The 18,907-nt window shown below is 36.9% G+C and overlaps 3 protein-coding genes across 8 annotated transcripts; 2 read left to right on the top strand and 1 right to left on the bottom strand.

Moving 5' to 3' along the window:
* Positions 1–2,941: 2,941 nt before the first annotated feature.
* LOC122279201 (50S ribosomal protein L4-like) lies at positions 2,942–6,534 on the top strand. Of its 3 annotated transcripts, none has more exons than XM_043089621.1 (9): positions 2,942–3,099; positions 3,461–3,640; positions 3,742–3,803; positions 3,966–4,092; positions 4,205–4,353; positions 4,855–4,962; positions 5,152–5,271; positions 5,369–5,542; positions 6,177–6,534. In XM_043089621.1, exons 2-9 carry the CDS (start codon positions 3,529–3,531, stop codon positions 6,276–6,278), a joined length of 954 nt encoding a protein of 317 aa, XP_042945555.1. In that variant the 5' UTR covers positions 2,942–3,099; positions 3,461–3,528; the 3' UTR covers positions 6,279–6,534. The 3 variants fall into 3 exon arrangements, with proteins under 3 accessions (XP_042945555.1, XP_042945556.1, XP_042945557.1); XM_043089622.1 differs by having other exon boundaries at positions 2,945–3,099; positions 3,426–3,640; XM_043089623.1 differs by having other exon boundaries at positions 2,970–3,099; positions 3,469–3,640.
* An 817-nt stretch (positions 6,535–7,351) lies between these two features.
* On the top strand, positions 7,352–11,670 carry LOC122279198 (subtilisin-like protease SBT2.4). 4 transcript variants are annotated; one of them, XM_043089617.1, is made up of 10 exons: positions 7,352–7,608; positions 7,915–8,059; positions 8,138–8,532; positions 9,020–9,115; positions 9,214–9,283; positions 9,524–9,806; positions 9,927–10,267; positions 10,367–10,631; positions 10,812–11,084; positions 11,165–11,670. In XM_043089617.1, the coding sequence occupies exons 1-10, from the start codon at positions 7,424–7,426 to the stop codon at positions 11,572–11,574; spliced, it is 2,463 nt and encodes an 820-aa protein (XP_042945551.1). In that variant the 5' UTR covers positions 7,352–7,423; the 3' UTR covers positions 11,575–11,670. The 4 variants fall into 4 exon arrangements, with proteins under 4 accessions (XP_042945551.1, XP_042945550.1, XP_042945552.1 ...); XM_043089616.1 differs by having other exon boundaries at positions 7,352–7,614; XM_043089618.1 differs by having other exon boundaries at positions 7,558–7,608; positions 7,866–8,059.
* A 1,006-nt stretch (positions 11,671–12,676) lies between these two features.
* LOC122279200 (protein STRUBBELIG-RECEPTOR FAMILY 8-like) lies at positions 12,677–18,868 on the bottom strand. The gene is made up of 16 exons (XM_043089620.1): positions 18,336–18,868; positions 17,052–17,184; positions 16,886–16,954; positions 16,718–16,783; positions 16,554–16,625; positions 16,381–16,452; positions 15,946–16,017; positions 15,803–15,868; positions 15,657–15,722; positions 15,253–15,563; positions 14,801–15,057; positions 14,355–14,626; positions 14,129–14,264; positions 13,858–13,997; positions 13,549–13,705; positions 12,677–13,146 (listed from the first exon to the last, which is right to left on the bottom strand). Exons 1-16 carry the CDS (start codon positions 18,454–18,456, stop codon positions 12,994–12,996), a joined length of 2,163 nt encoding a protein of 720 aa, XP_042945554.1. The 5' UTR covers positions 18,457–18,868; the 3' UTR covers positions 12,677–12,993.
* Between the last annotated feature and the right edge of the window lie 39 nt (positions 18,869–18,907).

The raw sequence follows: 18,907 nt of genomic DNA, 5'->3' as shown, positions 1-18,907 counted from the left end.
TTTTGTAAGATTTGACATTTTCTACATATATAAATCAGGAACATAAGTATGTTTAATATTTCATATTCATTTTGAAAACTACAAAAAAATATATTGAAAGACTTACTTGAAGTAGAGGACTATTAGCTTCAAGATCGTCAGAACTCTCGTGCTGATAACGTGTTATAATACTATCGAAAGGAGAGAGAGAGAGAGAGATAGAACTCAGAGAAGTTATGAAACTTATGAATTTCTTAAAGAATTCAACGATATATATAGGCGTACAAAGGGAACTATGCCAGTTACTATGCAGTACTATGCTGGTACTGTGCATATGTACTATGCCAGTTACTATGGCTATTTACTATGCCAGTTACTATGCAGTACTATGCTGGCACTATGCACACTATGCGATGTCGGCCATTTACTATGCCAGTTACTATGCAGTACTATGCTGGCACTATGCGCACTGTGCGATGTCGGCCATTTACTATGCCAGTTACTATGCAATACTATGCTGGCACTATGCACATTGTGCGATGTCGGCCATTTACTATGCCAGTTACTATGCAGTACTATGCTGGCACTATGCACTGTGCATTTGACGGCTAGCTCAAGGTGGTCATACAATCTTACAATGTTATTTTACAACATGTTTTAATTTAAAGTACATAAATTTTTATTGAACTTAAAATTTTGATTGGACTTTCTGATCTGTTACTCTTAGAGATTGATTTTTCCTTCCTAAATGGAATTATGTATCACATGTAGAGAATTATATTGTGTTTACTATATGGTGAACGCATAATAAGTATTTTATAGTATTATTGATGTAGGATATTGTTGCTAAACAAATATACTCAAGGTCGTTTTGTTCAAGTATATTATTATAATGGATGCGTATATTCTTTAATTTTGACATTCATTTTTTTTATACATTCTTGTATTTTGAGATTCATAGTTAACATATATGATTATTTTGTTTTATTTTGCCATCTATATTACTATGATTGATGTGTATATTAACTTATTTTGAGATGCATAGTTGATATGCTATGAATATTATCTATAGATGATTTTATTTTGTCATGTATATAGTTTATATATATTATCAGGTTATTTTCTCTCAACTAGGTAAATGTCCAAAGGACGTTTCTTCTACTAGTGTATATATATAATATAATATAAAAATTAAAAATATATATTTCAGTTGGGTTCAAATTATGAAAATTGAAACCAAATTGGTTTTTAATAAGTTTTGATTCCTGGAAACCGAAACCGATTGGACTTAATTGTTCAGTTCGATTGATTTTTCGATTTTTTCTTACAGCCCAGCTCACATCTATCCGTCTCATACACCGACATGCAGAAATGGTGAGTGAGAGTAGAGTTCTATGGAAGTCGGTTTAACAACAAGACTATAAAGTGTCTCTCCAAAACCATCCCTAGTCGCTGACGAATGCCTTTATGAACTAGGAGTGCTTTGTAGCCACCCATCAACACTACCATCTGCCTACCTTCAGCCTTGTTAATACGTACGAGAAACCCACTTAAATTCGTAGATGGTTTAGGATGAACAAAGGTCCAGGTGCCATTCCGAAGAGTCCCGCATATCAAACTCCTCATCCATGATTGTTCTTCACATCCAGCATGCTTGACTATGGAGGCAAAGGCCGAGGTGTGCTCCATATCAGATGATGCAAGAAAGGTAGCTAGTGATGAGAGCAGTGGGTACTGGAGGAGGAGCACAATTCGAAGAAGTAATGGACAAGGGATCAACAGGTACTTCTGCTTGCATAAATGCATGTGGCAGAGATGGAGAAGCAACGAAAGAGGTAGGGATCGGACTGTATTGGCCGAAGTTGCAATTGAAGGAACCGATCTATCATTAGAGGTTGAAAAGGTTGCAAGGAAAGATTGGACGACAGTACCCGGGAGTAGGAAAGACGTGCGGAGACTCAAAAATATCTGGATCCAGTAGGAGGGACGTGAAAATGAGACAAGGAAATGATTGAAATCATGGGCATTCGCTAAAGAAAAATTTTACTTATTGTCTTTATATTATTATTCATCACACATGAATTTATTTATTTTTATTTTATTTTTTCTTTATTAAATATGCGGTGTGTAGTTGATGAGTACAAAAATTCTTTTAGTTAAGCAAAAAATAAAATAAAATAAAAAATAATGTGTAATGTATGGTGTAAAGATGATTAGTTGAAAAGCTCTTCACTAAAACCATCAACAATGCAAAGAAAAAATCCTTTATTATCAACCGAAAGAAATTGATACAACGGTAGCAGTTTTGGAACAAAAACATATTTTAGTTGGCCAATCAGTCTTGATTCAAATGAACTTCGTCTACCATGAGAACTAGGTGAAGGTTGGGTGAGACCATGGGTTTTAGAGGTATTGGGTGAGCGTATAACCTATTAACAAAATATAAGGCAATGTATATCACCATAATATATTATCATATAACTTATTCGATTATTAGTTTGTATTGGAATCATATTATCTTAAGGTAAGATGTTATGTCATTAGTGATAGGTTATGTTGTGATGACTTATTCTATTTATAAGTCGGTTAGAAAACATACCACCCATATTGGTCACGTGATAGAATTTGATTTGAAAACTGCTATAATTATACAAAATAAACTTATAAATAAATTTAATTTCGTGAAATTTATTAAATCTATTTTATAATAAAAATAGTTTTACAATCTGACATATCATATCAAGTTACATAAATTTATAGTTTTACTTTTATATAATCTTTTTGTGACTAAAGTATTTTCTTTTTATTTATGTTAGAATAAAAATATCGCATATTTGTACTTTGAAAATATATAATAATTTGTTGGCGATGGAATGGAAAATGTACTTGGGCTTTCTCGGCTTAGTCAAAGCCCTTAATGCAAGTGAAATGGGCTTCACGCACCGAGGCCCCAACTACTACTCCCTCATTCCATGTGCTAACTGGGTTTTCATTTTTGCGTAGCAAGTCCCTTTCTTTGGTTTGCCTCCTTCCATCCGACGCACTCTCCGGCAGCGCATTGCCGGCCATCAATATACAGACGAATTTATTCGGAAATATTTCTGCAGCGAAGTTGAAAAGGTATATATATATTTTTGTTCTAGTTTTCGTTTCTTTTGATGGCCAATATTTTTGCTATTTTATTTTGTCGTTTCAGTTTCTGTACGGAATTTTGGCAAACACCTCGAAATCAATCTAAATGGTCAGTAATAGAGAGCTATAAACACTGCTTCTTAATTCCCAGACTTTAGAGAATACAATTCCCACTGTGAAATAATATTCCAATCAATCCTCTTAAAAGAGTTTCCGGGTGTAGGCCACGCCGCAATGCACATTAGCTGCATATTTAGGATTCCGCATCAAGAAAGATCTTTTTTAACCAAGGTTTTAGAATGTGTGCTTTACAGAGAGTCTGAAGGAAAACTAATCTATGGGAGTGTAGATGAACAGGTTGATTGGTTTACTTTGGTTGGATTAACTTCGAGAGTCTTTGCTAGTTCGTTTGAGCATATGGCGGTGTCAATATCGAGAAGGCTTTTACGTTCCTTTTATGGGCCCTTATATGCATTTGGCCGGTGTGATTCTCCAACGATCACGTTTCGATCGTTTCGTCCTTATTATGGTAAGGGATATATGTATCTGTTATATCGTTAGATTGTAAAGTTGGATGCTTTTGCGGCTGTGTAGATCTTTATTTGTCCATTTTCCCCCTGTTTTTGACAGACTTTTGCGGCCATCTTCATGGGGATAATATATTTTCTCCAGGATCCTTTGGTCTTTTCAAGGTGCATGCTTATTATATTTTCTTCCTCAATCTTTCTGTAAAAAGCCATTCTGATATGTAGACACAGCAATTGTATATTCAACACGTCAATTTGTTTGGTTTCACTGGCTTGTTGTACTTTTGGCGATTTAGTCACGAGTCTATATTGTATGTATTATCGTAGGGTGGATCATCTGTCCCTGCTAATAGATGGCTTTCAACATCCATTCTGACTCCTGAATCGGGTGAAGGAGCTTTTCCCTCTCATTTATTGTCCCTGAAGCCTCTAGCAATGGCTGAGCGTTCTATAGGTACGAGGAAGAACCTAAAATTTCATGCATGACTTTACAGGTACCATGTTTCATAGGAGAAGCATACTGTATTTTTGAGCATGTGTTCATGACATAATGTAACGTGCTGTAGGACTTTATCAGGACCTGGTAATTCCAGTAACAAATTTTCACAACGAAGACAAGGGTTTCATGGTTTTGGCTGGTGATGTTTTTGACGTGCCCGTTAGGAAGGATATTGTTCATCGTGTTGTTCGATGGCAGCTTGCAAAACGACAACAGGTACTTATTGATAATTATTTTTTAGTCTTGGTGGCATGTGGTTATTATGGCACTAATTGTATTACATAAAAATTGTAAGTGCTTGCGTATTTGGAAGAAAACAAATCAATAACCATCCATGGTTATAGTGATGCCCTTATCAAGTCTGAGGCATCGTCTGGCTGCATTCTGTCTTGGAACTGTTGCAACTATTGAGTTCCAGTTTTGATTCTCATTTTAAGTGCAGTATTTGATTTAGTTTTGCTAGGATTGGGGTGGGAAGGGAGGAAAAGTCTGTTCTGAATAAGCATTTCTATGATATCAAGCCTTTTTCTCACCTGCTTTTTTTTCTTTGGAAATATTAATAATATCTATGCAAGTTTTCTCAGCTGTCATATTGTATATAGTTGCTCCAAAATCTAGCCAAAAAGTGAAAAGATGTTATTTACCTCTCCTATGACTCATGGGGATGGAGTGGATGTGGATATCAGTAAGGTTTATTGCTGATTGAGTGGCCTGCAGGGCACACATTCCACAAAAACCATTAGTGAGGTTAGTGGCACCGGGAGAAAGCCTTGGCGGCAGAAGGGTACTGGTCGAGCAAGGCATGGAACATTGCGTGGACCCCAGGTAATTTACTTTGCTTATGAATTTTTTTATAAGAAACTGATAAAAAAAAATGATTTTTTTTTTTTTTTATAAGAAATAACCACTATCATACTTTCTGTCCTCTGCTTATGAATTATAAGTTTCCCAGTGTTATTTTGTGATCAAGGTTCTTTTCAATGGACCTTATTCAATACAATGGGCATGTAACAGTTTAGGGGCGGTGCTACTATGCATGGTCCTAAGCCACGAAGTCATGCTATCAAGCTGAATAAGAAGGTTCGGCGTCTAGGGCTGAAGATTGCTTTGACAGCACGTGCAGCAGAAGGAAAGGCAAGATTCTGCACGTTCTTTCATTAATTGAGTATTTGAATTTTTATTTTCTATATGATTTATGAAGCATAACTTGGGGAAGTTGGCAAATGAACAGCTTCTAGTATTTGACGATTTGGAGGTTCCTACACACAAGACTAAAAATTTGGTGAACTACTTCAAGCAAATGGAGAACACCAAGAAACTTTTGCTGGTGGATGGTTGCCCGATAGGTGAAAAGCTGAAGTTGGCCACCCAAAATCTACATTATGTAAATGTACTGCCATCGATTGTAAGTTGCTGTTCTGGACTTTGTTCCTTGCTGTGAATCAATTGGAAGAAAATCAATAATATTGTTGGCCTAACTAGAGATAGGGATAAGAAGCATGGGCCGGTTCCTAGCTGCAATGGGCTTCATTTTCTTTAGGCAATGGAATTGGTTACAACTGTGGCAAATTTTTTCATTTTTCCAAGATGTTCGATTATCACCCCCCCCCCCCCCCCCCCCCCCCCACACCAAAAAAAACACAAAAAAAGAAAAAAAGAAAAAAAAATGGGGTGGTTTGGTCAATTTACCTAGATGAAAAAATATTATCACGCATATTCTAGTATCGAAATGTGTGGCTATATAGTTTCCCATGACTAAGGTGCCATGCCTCATTTGTTTTTGCTAATGAAATGAGATGAGATTAATTGAGATAAAAGTTGAAAATAAAATATTATTGTAATATATTTGTTTAATATTATTTTTTTGTTTTGGGATTTGAAAAAGTTGAATTGTTTATATTATTTTGTATGGAATTTGAAAAAGTTGTAATAATGAGATGAGATGAAATGAAAAGATTTTCTGAAAGCAAACAACTAATACCTCTTAGGACGTTGGTTTCCTTGCCACTGCTGATGCTTTGCTGCCCGTGATTTTGCAGGGTTTGAATGTCTACAGCATCCTGCTTCATGACACATTGGTGATGTCCCGTGATGCTGTAAACAAAATTGTTGAGAGGATGCACACTCCAATTAACCGTTAAAGTACTATACACTCTTTGAGCTCGCCCGCTGTTCCCTGAGAATAGGAATTATATTTCTCCTGTAGAAGAAAAGGAATCCAAAACATAAATGTGTTTTGCTTCTATCAAAGTATGTACATGCAATCATGCATGGCTGGACGGACGTGTTGATTTTTGTTGTGTATTGACATTTGTTTTTTCAGCTTAGAATTTTGCAGTTGAATTTAGGCTATTCTTCATCATGATTACCAGAAATTAAAAGGTGGTTCAAACTTCAGAGACTAGGCAAGGTAGTCACTTTTTAGTCATGATTTCTAGTTCAAACTTGTCTGGTTGGCTTCAAAATGATGCACAACGGTCAGAATTAGAAATACATGGTATTTTTGTAGGAATTTGAGTCGTCAAATGCTAGATACAAATTTAAAGCATCCGAGTTTTCTAGTCTTTTTTGAAAAATAGTTGGACTGGTAGTAAGAAATCCCTTGCTTGAATGTAGATATCATGACACTGGAATTTTATAATTAGTCATTTATGTTTTCAAATTGATATCATCTAAATATTTCTTATTTTCAAATATGATAAGATGCATGCGTGTGGTACATCAGATTATAAATTTACTTTTAATATAAAGTAGATCTAATGTATCATGTGAAATCACATAAATTTGTGAGTTTACTTTTATGTAATCTCTTTGTGTATGGAGCAGTTCTTTTTAGTAAAATATGGTCAAAATTCTTCGTGAGGATTGTGAGGGAAGGGGAATTAGAGGCATTCTATGAAAGCAAATTTGTATGCCAATTGCACCTAGCGAAGTAAAAAATGAATTGAAGTTAAAACACGAGAAATCCGAACAAGAACAACCCAAAAACAGAAACAAAAAATCTGCAGTCGAGGTTGTTTAGCGTGAAATGGCAAGCTAGGACAACGTGCATATACACCGAACGTTTAAACTAAGCAGAAGAGAACAGTAACGGTTGGCTCCAATTTGGCTAATCACTTATCTTATAACTCTCTTATTACAAGTTGCTTTATTCACATTAACAATGTGGCCAGTCACTTATTTTTTGCGTGCTTTAAAGGGTTGAACAGCTTTCTTGATCTTCATCACCAGTCCCATTTTAAACTGTACATCACCCTAAACTAGTATTCCTCTGCTAGCTGTAAGCATGGGACGAGAGATTGATAAAATAGTTCGGTTACAGTTTATCATGGCACTTCTCCTTCATGTAAACTTCGTAATCTGCATTTCAGAAGAGCGAGCAATTTACTTGGTTTTGATGGAAGGAGACCCCGTTGCATTCCATACAGGTTCTTCATTTCGTGAAGATGCAAGAACACTTGAGCCAAACAGGTTCAGGTCAAACACTTGTTTAATTCCTAGTCAATGGTACTATATATCAAGTCGTCAATAATTTCTTGCCAAAAAATATCGGTATATACTAGTGTGAGTATGAATAAACATATATGAAAGACGAGAAATAGTGCTAGGGAACAGATGCTTATAAAGATCTTCATATAAGCAGTCTAAATTGATCTTCTTCTTCTTCTTCTTCTTCTTCTTCTTCTCTTTTAAATGATCATCCTCGCCTTGTTTTGTGTTGATATTAGCTCATTAATAGCTGAACCATTATAGTTCCTAATTTGCATGGATGGATAGTGAAGTTTCCAAGACTCATGAAAAACACTTGGTGGATTCTCATGACCAACTTTTGCTGAGCACTCTAGAGACTGGAAGTTACAAAAGGCTCTGTAGCTTCAAACACATCGTTAATGGCTTTGCTGTCCACACCACCCCTTCCCAGGTGCTCTCACACTTGTTCACTGCATTAATTTCTTATGGTATTTGTATGAATTGGTCAATGTTCATATATAATGTTCAGGCTAGAAAACTGAAAAATGCTCCAGGGGTGAAGTTGATGGAGAGAGATAGAGGAGCCAAGTTGATGACGACATATACTCCCCAATTCCTAGGTTTACCAGAAGTGTGGACACAGGAAGGAGGAGACAGAAATGCAGGCGAAGGGATTGTGATTGGTTTCGTGGACACAGGCATCAACCCTTTCCACCCGAGCTTCCTCAATGATCCTTTGAGTCCTTTTAAATCCAATATTTCGGGCTTTTCGGGTGCTTGTGAAACGGGTCCTCGATTCCCAGCTAGTTCTTGTAACGGAAAAATAGTTTCGGCAAAGTTCTTCTCAGCAGGGGCTGAAGCGATTGCCACTCTTAATACATCCGTGGACTTTCTCTCACCCTTTGATGCAGTTGGACATGGAAGGTATATATAAAGTTATCATGCTTTTGAGAAACGTATATCTATATACCAAATGAATAATGATTAGCCCTAAATATATAAGTCCTCATGAGGAAGCTCTTGTAAAACAAGCGGACCCATCGTAAAAATGTTAGAAAAAAAAAAAACACACATTTTTCTTTTGGGGTTCTTTTTTACAAAGGGCTGCATGGAGCTTGTATATTTGGAACTTATACATAGCATTACTCATGTGATAAAATGATGATGATGCTCAAAATGATGGAGAATATCATCATTGCTGCGGGAAATTGATGCATGTTGACGTTGGGGATGCATGAAGAATAGTCCATTGGTAGGATGGGGGATGCATGTTGACGTTGTTCGACATGCATGCTCGATCATGAGCAAAGGATGGCGATGCTTTGAGCTTTATTTGCAATGCATTTCACTTACAGATGATTGTTGATCGATAGATTCGCTATATTGACTAGAATCTATATCCTTTGTTCAGTCATGTGGCATCAATTGCTGCGGGAAATTCCGGAGTACCAGTTGTTGTGAATGACTTCTTTTATGGGCGAGCTAGTGGAATGGCACCACGCGCACGGTATGCGACATCCATTGATGTCTATTATATAGGATTTGCAGGCCAGGGCCGAGAAATGTCAATCTATTTATTTATTATTATTTTTTTTTTTAACACAGAATTGCTGTTTATAAGGCTGTCTATCCAACAGTGGCAACTTTAACTGATGTGGTATTAGCAATTGATCAAGTAAGACTGCTTCGCATTTCAAGTTCACCATGCAGATAAACTAACATTAAAAGAAGCCAGTTTTGATGGAATATAAACTAATATCGTGTCTCTTCTGCAACTATCATTCTTTGTGTAAAGGAATATAATGCATGCAAGCACGCATGCAAGTATTGAACTTTCTATGTTTCGAGTATATATATATATATATATATTTTCTCGTTGATGAATCTAATTATAATCTGGTAATTAACAATCTAGGCAACACAAGATGGAGTGGATATCTTAACACTCTCTGTTGGACCAGATGAAACACCAGAAGTTACACCCACCTTCTTAAACGTGTTAGATATTTTCTTGTTGTTTGCACGACGAGCTGGAGTTTTTGTGGTGCAAGCAGCAGGTAATCGTGGCCCGGATCCTTCTACGGTAATATCTTATAGCCCTTGGGCTGTCGGAGTTGCTGCTTCTGGCACAGACAGAACTTACCCCAGTTCTCTTCTCCTTGGAAATGGCCAAAAAGTTGGTGGGGTGGGATTATCAGGTATTCTCTTCTAGCTAGTTTCCAAAATTACCAAAACTTAACCAAATCAAAATCATTCTACATCTATTCCTGTAATTGATAATGTATGTATCTATATCTATATATTCTTCCTTTACTTAGGACCGACTTTTGGGGGAGGATTATTTAAATATAAGCTAGTTTTGGCTAAGGATGCAGTTAAGATAAATGGTAGGTTTCCAAGAACTCCACCGTATGTTGAAGAGTGCCAATATCCTGAAGCATTGGATCGAAAAATAGTGCAAGGTAGGGTCGTCATATGCACCTTCTCAGCCGGCTTCTTCAACGAGATCTCCACTCTCACTGCCATCATCAACACTGCAAGAACGCTAGGATTCATGGGTTTTATTCTAGCTGCAAACCCAAGCTATGGTGATTTCATTGCAGAACCCATTCCCTTTGCTGTTCCGGGAATTATGATCCCCTCTATTGCCGATGCCCAGGTAATAACAGATAATATTGATAACAAAGTGATTAATTCAGCAGCAGCAGTACTACTCCACAATCTTTTAAGAATATTACATGATGCTTTTGTTTTGTAGATTATATCACAATACTATGAGCAACAAACACACAGGGATGAGAGAGGATTTGTCAAGTTTGGAGCTAGAGCGTCTATAGTAGATGGTAGAGTTGCTTCTTTCAAGAAGAAGGCGCCTGTCGTTAGTAGATTCTCTTCAAGGGGGCCGGATTTGATTGACATTAACAAAACTCCTGCTGATGTTCTTAAGCCCGATATTCTTGCTCCAGGTCACCAAGTTTGGGCAGCTTGGAGCCCCATGAGCGTCTTGGATCCCATCCTAACAGGTAAATACAAATGCCAAACATCTATTGCTTCTTAAACTTCATGGCTAAATTGTTGATTATGCAGCAACCTTAATGGTTCACGGTGTAGTCGCTCGCTTTCTTTTTCCACTCCCCCCCCTTTTCTTCACTTGCTTTTGCTGATAGGAAATAAGAATTTATCCAATTTGACTGGTTATTTAGGATACAATTTTGCATTGCTGTCCGGTACCAGCATGGCAGCACCTCATATTGCAGGAATAGCTGCACTCATCAAACAACATAATCCTTTGTGGACTCCATCAATGATAGCATCCGCAATGTCGACCACTGCTACCAAATATGATATTAATGGAGAACGTATTATGGCAGAAGGATATGATATCAGTAGCTTGTATCCTTCCACTCCTTTCGACTTTGGTGCCGGCCTTGTCACTCCTACCTGTGCCATGGATCCCGGTCTAGTCTTATCCTCAGGTTGTGAGAAAACTAAAGGAAACGTACTGCTTAAAGATTTTTCTTCCTTCAAATCTGATATTATGATATTTCTGAAGCAGGATATGATGACTACATCAGTTTCTTGTGCTCTTTACCCGGCATTGATCCAGTTACAATCAAGAACTTCTTTGGGGAGGTCTGCAACCACTCCTTTAGCCACCCTGCCAACCTGAACCTCCCTTCAGTGACAGTGTCAGCACTGGCGGGAACTCGATCAGTACAACGCACAGTCAAGAATGTAGGACTCAGGCCAGAGACATACTTGTGTTCTGTGCTGCCACCAAATGGGACAGTGGTTAGCTTGTCACCACTTTGGTTTGACATTGCTCCAGAAGGAACCCAAGATTTGAACATCCAAATTAACGTGACCAAAGCTAAGAATGACTTCAGCTTTGGTGAAATTGTTCTAATGGGAAGCTCAAATCACATCGTGAGAATACCCTTGTCGGTTTTACCTATTTCAACGTGAAAGGACGGCACTCTTATTCATAATCCTCACTTTTGAGGAAAGAATACCTCTCACAAGAAAAACTTTCAGAATTATAATAATTATTTACATTTTGCACACCCCATTAGTCCTATAACCAACATCTAATCCGACTTTTATGTACTCTCCAAAGTTATCAAAAACATTCTTCAAATATGGGAGCGACACGATTCAATTAAAACCCAGTTGTTGAAAGTTGAAACCACTATAAGAACCTGGAATAAAAAAACGACACGACCGATGCACGTGGCACAGCCTGGTCAGATCCATCGAAGGGTGTCGTATTGATGTTGCGCTTCAAATGTCCTTCCACAATCAGTAAAGCGACATTTTTGTCGTTTATTTCAATTTTCCATTTTGTTTCTGTCTTCCGAGTTCCAACGCTCAGAATCTCAGATCCAACCCAACACACACCCTGTATTCAAGGAGTTCCTCACGTGACCGACCTGTCTTTTTGTAGGCCTTCGCAAGACTCCCACAGAACGGGTTAATTTCTGGTAAAGTAGCGTATTCAGGCTGATGGCGTTATATATATATATATATATATAACGCATTAACCAGTAATTTACATAAATAACTGGCAGTCTTGAAGATTTTATTGTTCTTACCTTCATATATTGTCATCTATCATTCACCTTCGATGCTCCCAGGATACTACGGAATACATACTACTCTCAATCTATCACAACATTAAGTGAGACTACTACCTGTCTATTTTCGAGAAATCCCATGAATGAAAATGATAAAATTCAAGATGAAGAATAATATTGTTCAATCCAAGGTGAATGTGAACCGAGCTCTGTTGGGTTCGAAGTTTCGTTCCAAGAAACACCCAAATTTATTTTATTGTGTAAATCAATCAATATCAATTAGTATTATTGATGATTGTATTTCCATTATTTCTCTAGTTTCATTCTCCTATAAATAGAGACATGTTATGTATTCAGAATTTCAGATAACTCAATATAGCAAAGATGTAGCCCTAAAAGTGTCTCTCTCCTTCTTTCTCCCTTCCCATTCTCTCTTCTATATTTTATTTTATTTTTATTTTCTACAAAAAATGAGGTTACATAATACATGATTATAAGCGAACAGAACTTGTTCATTAACAGCTAGCTGAACTCAAAACTTAGCTAAAAATAATATCATGCCGCGAAAGATCTGTTGGACGTTTCAAAATACAATATATAGCACAATTCTAGCGAGATATATACCTTAATTTGCAAATTGGAATATTAAATGGCGATGCAGAATGCTTGGGGGACATAATTACATGTATTTTATTGGGATCAATACAACTTATCCACTTTTCACTATGTGTGATCTAGACTCACCTGAGCTTTGCGTAGCTGTGCACAAAACTGCAACGCCATTTATAGGTCCAACATGGCTGCTCGGCTTTCAAAATGGCATGTCAATTCCCTCGTGCTCCGGTGTCTTATATGCAAAACCAGATTCGTCGCTTGAGCGCCTTTTGACCACACTAGCCCTTTGCACTAACCTCACCAACGCTTGCACAACCTCAGACATGGGAGGCCGAAACTCCGGTTCCGGCTATACAGAAGAACCAAATTTGTAAATTGAACATTCTAAAAAATTTGAAAAATGATTGGAAAAACCATGGCATTGAAAAAAGGGCAAAATAGATTATCTAAAGTGATAGGAGGGAACAATATACCAAGATATCCATCCATGTCAATGGCTAGATGGAAAAATAAAACCTTCTTCAACAAGATCAACTTTTATGAAACATAGGATTGAGTTGCTTTAACAAGCCAAAAATGTGTAATGTCCGTTGTTTATCAAAATCTAAGCTCAACATAAAGAAATCTTAGCATTAGCGTTGCTTGGCTATGCCTTTTACCTTCTTTCTTTCTTTCTTTCTTTCTATTTTTTTTTTAATTTTAAATAATGCCATCCTTTGCTTGTAAAAAAAATAGTAGTACAGAATTTTACCTGAACACAGAGGGCAATGATATCGGCAAAGCGTGACAGAGACTTTGCGGGATAAATGCCATTCAGGGCAGGATCAACCATTTTTGCCAAGGCATCAATATCATGGAGTTGGGGAGTAGCCCATCTAACAAGTGATTGTTCTGATCTCACCCTTGAACTGAACAGAAGAATGTGCGGGAAATAGAAAACTTTACAAATATATCAACACTAAGATAATGAAGAATCTTCCAGAGAGATTCTAAGAACAAGGACATGATTTTTCAGTTAGATACTTCTTTAAAAATCTTCAGTAATTTAGGACAAATTTACCTATCCAGTGGCTTTCTACCAGTCAAAAGCTCCAACATCACCACCCCAAAGCTATACACATCACTTTTTACAGTGTATATCCCTGACAAGGCAAATTCAGGCGCACTATAACCAAATGAACCAACCATTTGAGTTGAAACCTGTGAAGCATGAAATAGAGATAATTTATCGTGCAAGCAAGGACAAAACCTATATAGAGAGCAAGTACCCAAATGCACAGAGGAAACAAAATTTGTTAATCAATACACTACACAAAGCTCTGTTGATCTACCTGTCTCTCTGTGTTTGGATTTAGAGCAGCCAAACCAGAGTCTGATAAATGGGGATTGAGCTCTTCATCAAGTAAAATGTTTGCTGACTTGAAGTTTCTATGTACAACAGATGGCAAGCACACTTCATGCAAGTACCTGATAACCAAAACTATTCCTCAGAAAGGGCATTTACTCAAAAGGGCATAAAGGGGGAGAGGAATACATAAAATAACAAGTATAACATACTCTAAGGCTCGAGCAGTGCCAAGGGCCACCCTAACACGGGCATTCCAAGTCAGAGTCTTACTGCTATCTTCATCAAAGTGGAGCATGTCATGTAGATTCCCATTTCCTATATACTCGTAAACAAGAAGACGCTGGCCATGTTCTGCACAATATCCAGCCAGCGTAACAATGTTTGGGTGCCTCAAGCGAGACATATTTGAAACAGCTTCCAGAAAATTATCTTCCTCCTGTAATGATAGCGCCACATTGTCGATCTTCTTAATGGCCATTATCTATATAAAACACGACAAATGTGTTAATTTGCTACCATCCAAATCCAGCGTTATGAAAAGAAGATAAAATATCCAAACCATGCTCCTGAATAGAGTGGGGGTTGTTATGACAGAACAAAAGAAAATATTATGAGGAAAAATATTTTCAGAATAACCATAACAAAGCGAAATAACCTTTCCATTAGGGAACTCTGCTTTGTAAACACGACCAAGGGAGCCTTCACCAATAAGAAATTCTTGACTGAAGCTATTTGTTGCTGTCTGGAGAGAAGCAACAGTATATGAAGTAGCAGTGATGGGTGACTTTATTCTCTTCACAGATCCATTTTTTACTTGTACCCTCTCACCCATCAAATTTTCCACAGGTGGGGGCTTCAGATCTGTAACAGCAGCCATGCTTTTTAATCTCTGCTCTTGCACCTCAGTATTTACTGCAAAAACAAAGGACGAACTTGTTACAGTCATAAACCTCTAAAAAATCAAGATTCAAGTATATTTACTTTTATATAATTATGGCCCTTCAAAGGCTCAAACTTCCGATCACAATAAATGCAACTGAATAGATCAAATATTAAAGAAAAAAAATGATATCTGGGCGAAACAGGAACAAGGGAAAGAGAATCTACCATTATTTTTTTCAACCGAGAGTCTACTCCTGGGAGTTCTAGCACCAGTGTCCTTCCTTTTTCTCTTTCGAATGCAGAAAGCAAGAGCAAGTAGCAGAACTAAAGCAATGACAATGGAACCCAGGATTATGCCTACTATAGCCCCAATTGTCCACCCCTTATTTGAATGAGATGGTTCACCATTAGAACCCCGTGCGGTAGGTGTGCCCGATCCAGCATGAGGTCGATTAGTATGTGATCTTCCAGGAGGAGGTGGGGTGTATGGTTGTGGAGGAGGAGCAGGACCATTGTCAAAGGAATTTCCACCATCGCTGTTTTGTTTACAGAGAGTAAGTGATAATATTGCAGAAGGTTTCATTACAAAAGAACTTGGGGTATGTGAAACAAGATCCATAAGGACTTACATAAAATTAGGGATTGCTTTAAGTTCTTGAGGTATCCATCCACTGAAATGGTTGTTTGCAACATTTCTGTAGAAAATATAGCGTGTAAGAACAATAGAAAAACAGATAATGCAACCTCGGATCCAAACATGAGGAAAAGAACTCACAGAGTGGTCAAAGGTAAACCCGTAAGAACATCAAGAGAACCAGTCAATTGATTTTTCTGCAAATATCTGCGACAAGTTCAGAGACCATGAGAAGTTAAAAAGGAACTGATCTTAAAACAAAAGTAGCACATTAAAATACTCACAGTGATGAGAGGTTGGACAATGAACTTAGGGAACTAGGAAGATCTCCAGAAAAGTTGTTAAAAGAGAGATCCCTGCATTCACAAGCAAGTTGGAAAACATATAAAACATAAAACAAAAACCATCTCGAAAGCAACAAAAAAATCTGTTGGTATAAATCATCTGAGAATATGGATGAGTACTACTACTGGGTTATGCAAAACTCAGTGAAGCCACCTAAGTTTTACTAGAAAAATAAGCAAATCAAATATCATTCGATAAAAGTAGTACTGGGTTATTCAAAATAAGCAAAATAATCTGTTGGTATAAATCATCTGAGAATATGGACGAGTACTACTACTGGGTTATTCAAAACTCAGTGAAGCCAGCTAAATTCTACTAGAAAAATAAGCAAATCAAGTATCATACGATAAAAGTGTTAAAGAAAGGTATCTTACAAGGTTGCGAGACCAGAATGATTAGCAAAGATGTCTCCAAATGTCTGTGAAAGTGAATTACGGCTAACGTTCCTAAAACCAATGATTTTTCAAATAAGCAATACGAAGACCTCCATATTGCAACCAAATTACATAAGTGATTGAAACCTCATAGCATTTAAAGAACCACTCACAGATAACTGAGAGAAACCATGCTAGAAATAGAATAAGGAAGATTCCCACTTAAGTTGTTGCTAGCAAGGTTTCTGCATAATACAATCAACAAGAAATATCACATTAAATACCAAAGTCACAGCTTTAAAACTAAGGAAACCATCATCAAGACATTGAACTTTACAGGCTTGTAAGATTTGGTGGTAACTGATATAGGATTGTATCATGAATGCCGTTGTCACTCAGATCACTAACAAAGACAAGTAAAATATAATCAACAACTGAGTTAGCCCAAAAAGAAGTAAAATTTAATGCACCGAATAAAAAAAATATAAAGCAATAATATTCTCACAGTTTTCTCAATGACTTGAGATCAAGCGAGTATCCCATTGTCCCATTAAGTCCTAATCCAGAAATTTCACTGTTACAACAACAATAAGGAGACCCATTAACAAAGTTTTAAACTGATTGAACCATCAATTCAGTGCAAAGAGCACATTTTCCAATTACATCCATACATGGAAACAACAGCTGAGCCCTCACAGGTTATCCCTTTCCATGACTCACTACACGGATCACCACCAATACTTTTCCAATTAGTTAGCTGAGAAGGATTGTTTAATGCAGTGTACAAAACCTGGAGAGATTGAACTGCAATTCAAAAGAAGCAACCAATCAAAACAGAGGCGGTAACCATCTGACAGATAAAAAAGAATGAATGTTCTAAATTTCTTGAAAACAGCATTTCTCACTTGCTTTCTTTTATAAATTTATGAAAAATTATTCTTGGTCCCCAAAAAATTAAAATAACCCCCTAGCCACTCAAAAACCCATGATAATCACATTTTTAGAAACATTTTAAGAAATATGAGCATTAAGGTTTCCATTAAAGTCATAATCTAATCCCGCCTCTTATAAAAAATGTTGATTTAAAAATAAAAATAAAGAGAGAGAGAAGTTTGCCTAAAAATTTCCAAAATTCAATATATCTATATTTAACAAAAGCTTATAGGGTGAAATCTTTCAAAATTTCCAAAATTCAATATATCTATAACAAAAGCTTATAGGGTGAAATCTTTCTTTATTTTTCCGTCAGTCCCCTTCAAACTTTTCCTTATCCTCTTCTACTTTATCCTTTCTTCACTGAGTTTTCTCCAGTTTTTCTTAAGTGTCCTTCAACATTTTTCTTCATTAATGCTTAAAATATTACGATTTCTCTTAAAGAGGGAAAAATCTTATCTCTATTACAATAACATGCTTCATATATTTCTAAATTGATATATTGAATATATATATATATATATGTTTTTGTATTTTGAATGGTGTTTATATTATTTTTTGTTTTATATATAGCACGATAACATTATGAAAAAATATATTTAGTTATATAATACTTGTTTGCTCAAAGATAAATTCCTGGATCCGGCTCTGAATCAGACCCATAACCCAAAAAGAAAAATGAAAGATGCATAAAATAAATTATACATTTGATTGCTGAGAAAGTTGTCAAGAAATAACTAAAAACAACTTCATCTTCTTTCGTTTTCTTTGCCTTTTCTTGGCAGACAAATTGAGTTGAAAGCTTGCGCTTCAGGAAAATATATTGCGAAAATGAAAACCCGGAAAGTCAAAGTTCATTTACATTCCATCTCACTCTAATAAACATCAAAATCTAAGTTTTCCAGTTAAAAAATACCTTCAAATCCAATCACAACCAACCTGATTAATCAAATATCAAACAATGATTATAAAGACGCACTGAAAGAAAACTGATTACAGCCAAAAAAAACAATGAAATGTACCGTCAGAAGGGTCAGTAGTGCCTCTAACAAGAGGCATAGAAGCAAGAATCAGCACAAGTAACACAAACTCAGAGAGTTGGCGAGTTAAAGAGAGTGGGAGATCAGCGTGTTGGTTAGCCATTGTAGTTCGGGTCGAACGACTGCCGGGGGCTCGATCAGAGGTTGGGTTTAGGTAAGGCAGAGCACAGGCAAGGGCAACATGGACTTGCAGCCAAAGAAGAAGAGGAAGAGATTTGGATTAAGATCGGGGCAAATGGTCAGAGACATCGCCATTAAGAAAGGGACAGAGAGTGAGACTGTGAGATGGAGATTCGTAGCTTAGAGTAATGAAGAGAGAGAGAGAGAGAGAGAGAGCGCAGAAGCGAAAGAGTGTGTGTGAATATGTGTGTCGGCGACACAGAAAAGAAAATGAAAAAAATAATGGAAACAGGGGAAAGGTTGGTTCGCAGTAGGCAAGCAACGGGTGAAGCTTTCCAAGTTCCACTCTACCGCCAGACACAGTCTCTTGACTATGAGTATGATTATGGCCCATCACCATGGCATTCCCCCCCTGGCTTTGGATCTTCTGCCTA

Source organism: Carya illinoinensis, chromosome 10 (assembly GCF_018687715.1).
Source record: "Carya illinoinensis cultivar Pawnee chromosome 10, C.illinoinensisPawnee_v1, whole genome shotgun sequence".
In the NCBI taxonomy this organism is placed as follows: Eukaryota; Viridiplantae; Streptophyta; class Magnoliopsida; order Fagales; family Juglandaceae; genus Carya; species Carya illinoinensis.
The sequence above is the reverse complement of the archived record's forward strand: the minus strand, read 5'-3'. Positions and strand labels throughout refer to the sequence as shown.

Bases quoted from the DNA above. Each gene is read 5' to 3' on its own strand.
- LOC122279201 (XM_043089621.1), top strand. From the start codon at position 3,529: ATGGCGGTGTCAATATCGAGAAGGCTTTTACGTTCCTTTTATGGGCCC. The intron at 3,641-3,741 runs GTAAGGGATATA...TGTTTTTGACAG, and splicing joins ATCGTTTCGTCCTTATTATG to ACTTTTGCGGCCATCTTCAT. The intron at 5,272-5,368 runs GCAAGATTCTGC...GCAAATGAACAG, and splicing joins CACGTGCAGCAGAAGGAAAG to CTTCTAGTATTTGACGATTT.
- LOC122279198 (XM_043089616.1), top strand. From the start codon at position 7,424: ATGGGACGAGAGATTGATAAAATAGTTCGGTTACAGTTTATCATGGCA. The intron at 7,615-7,914 runs GTCAAACACTTG...ATGGATGGATAG, and splicing joins CTTGAGCCAAACAGGTTCAG to TGAAGTTTCCAAGACTCATG. The intron at 9,284-9,523 runs GTAAGACTGCTT...TTAACAATCTAG, and splicing joins TGGTATTAGCAATTGATCAA to GCAACACAAGATGGAGTGGA.
- LOC122279200 (XM_043089620.1), bottom strand. From the start codon at position 18,456: ATGGCTAACCAACACGCTGATCTCCCACTCTCTTTAACTCGCCAACTC. The intron at 13,706-13,857 runs GTAAATTTGTCC...TCTTCTGTTCAG, and splicing joins GGTAGAAAGCCACTGGATAG to TTCAAGGGTGAGATCAGAAC. The intron at 13,147-13,548 runs GTAAAATTCTGT...TCTTCTGTATAG, and splicing joins TCATTGCCCTCTGTGTTCAG to CCGGAACCGGAGTTTCGGCC.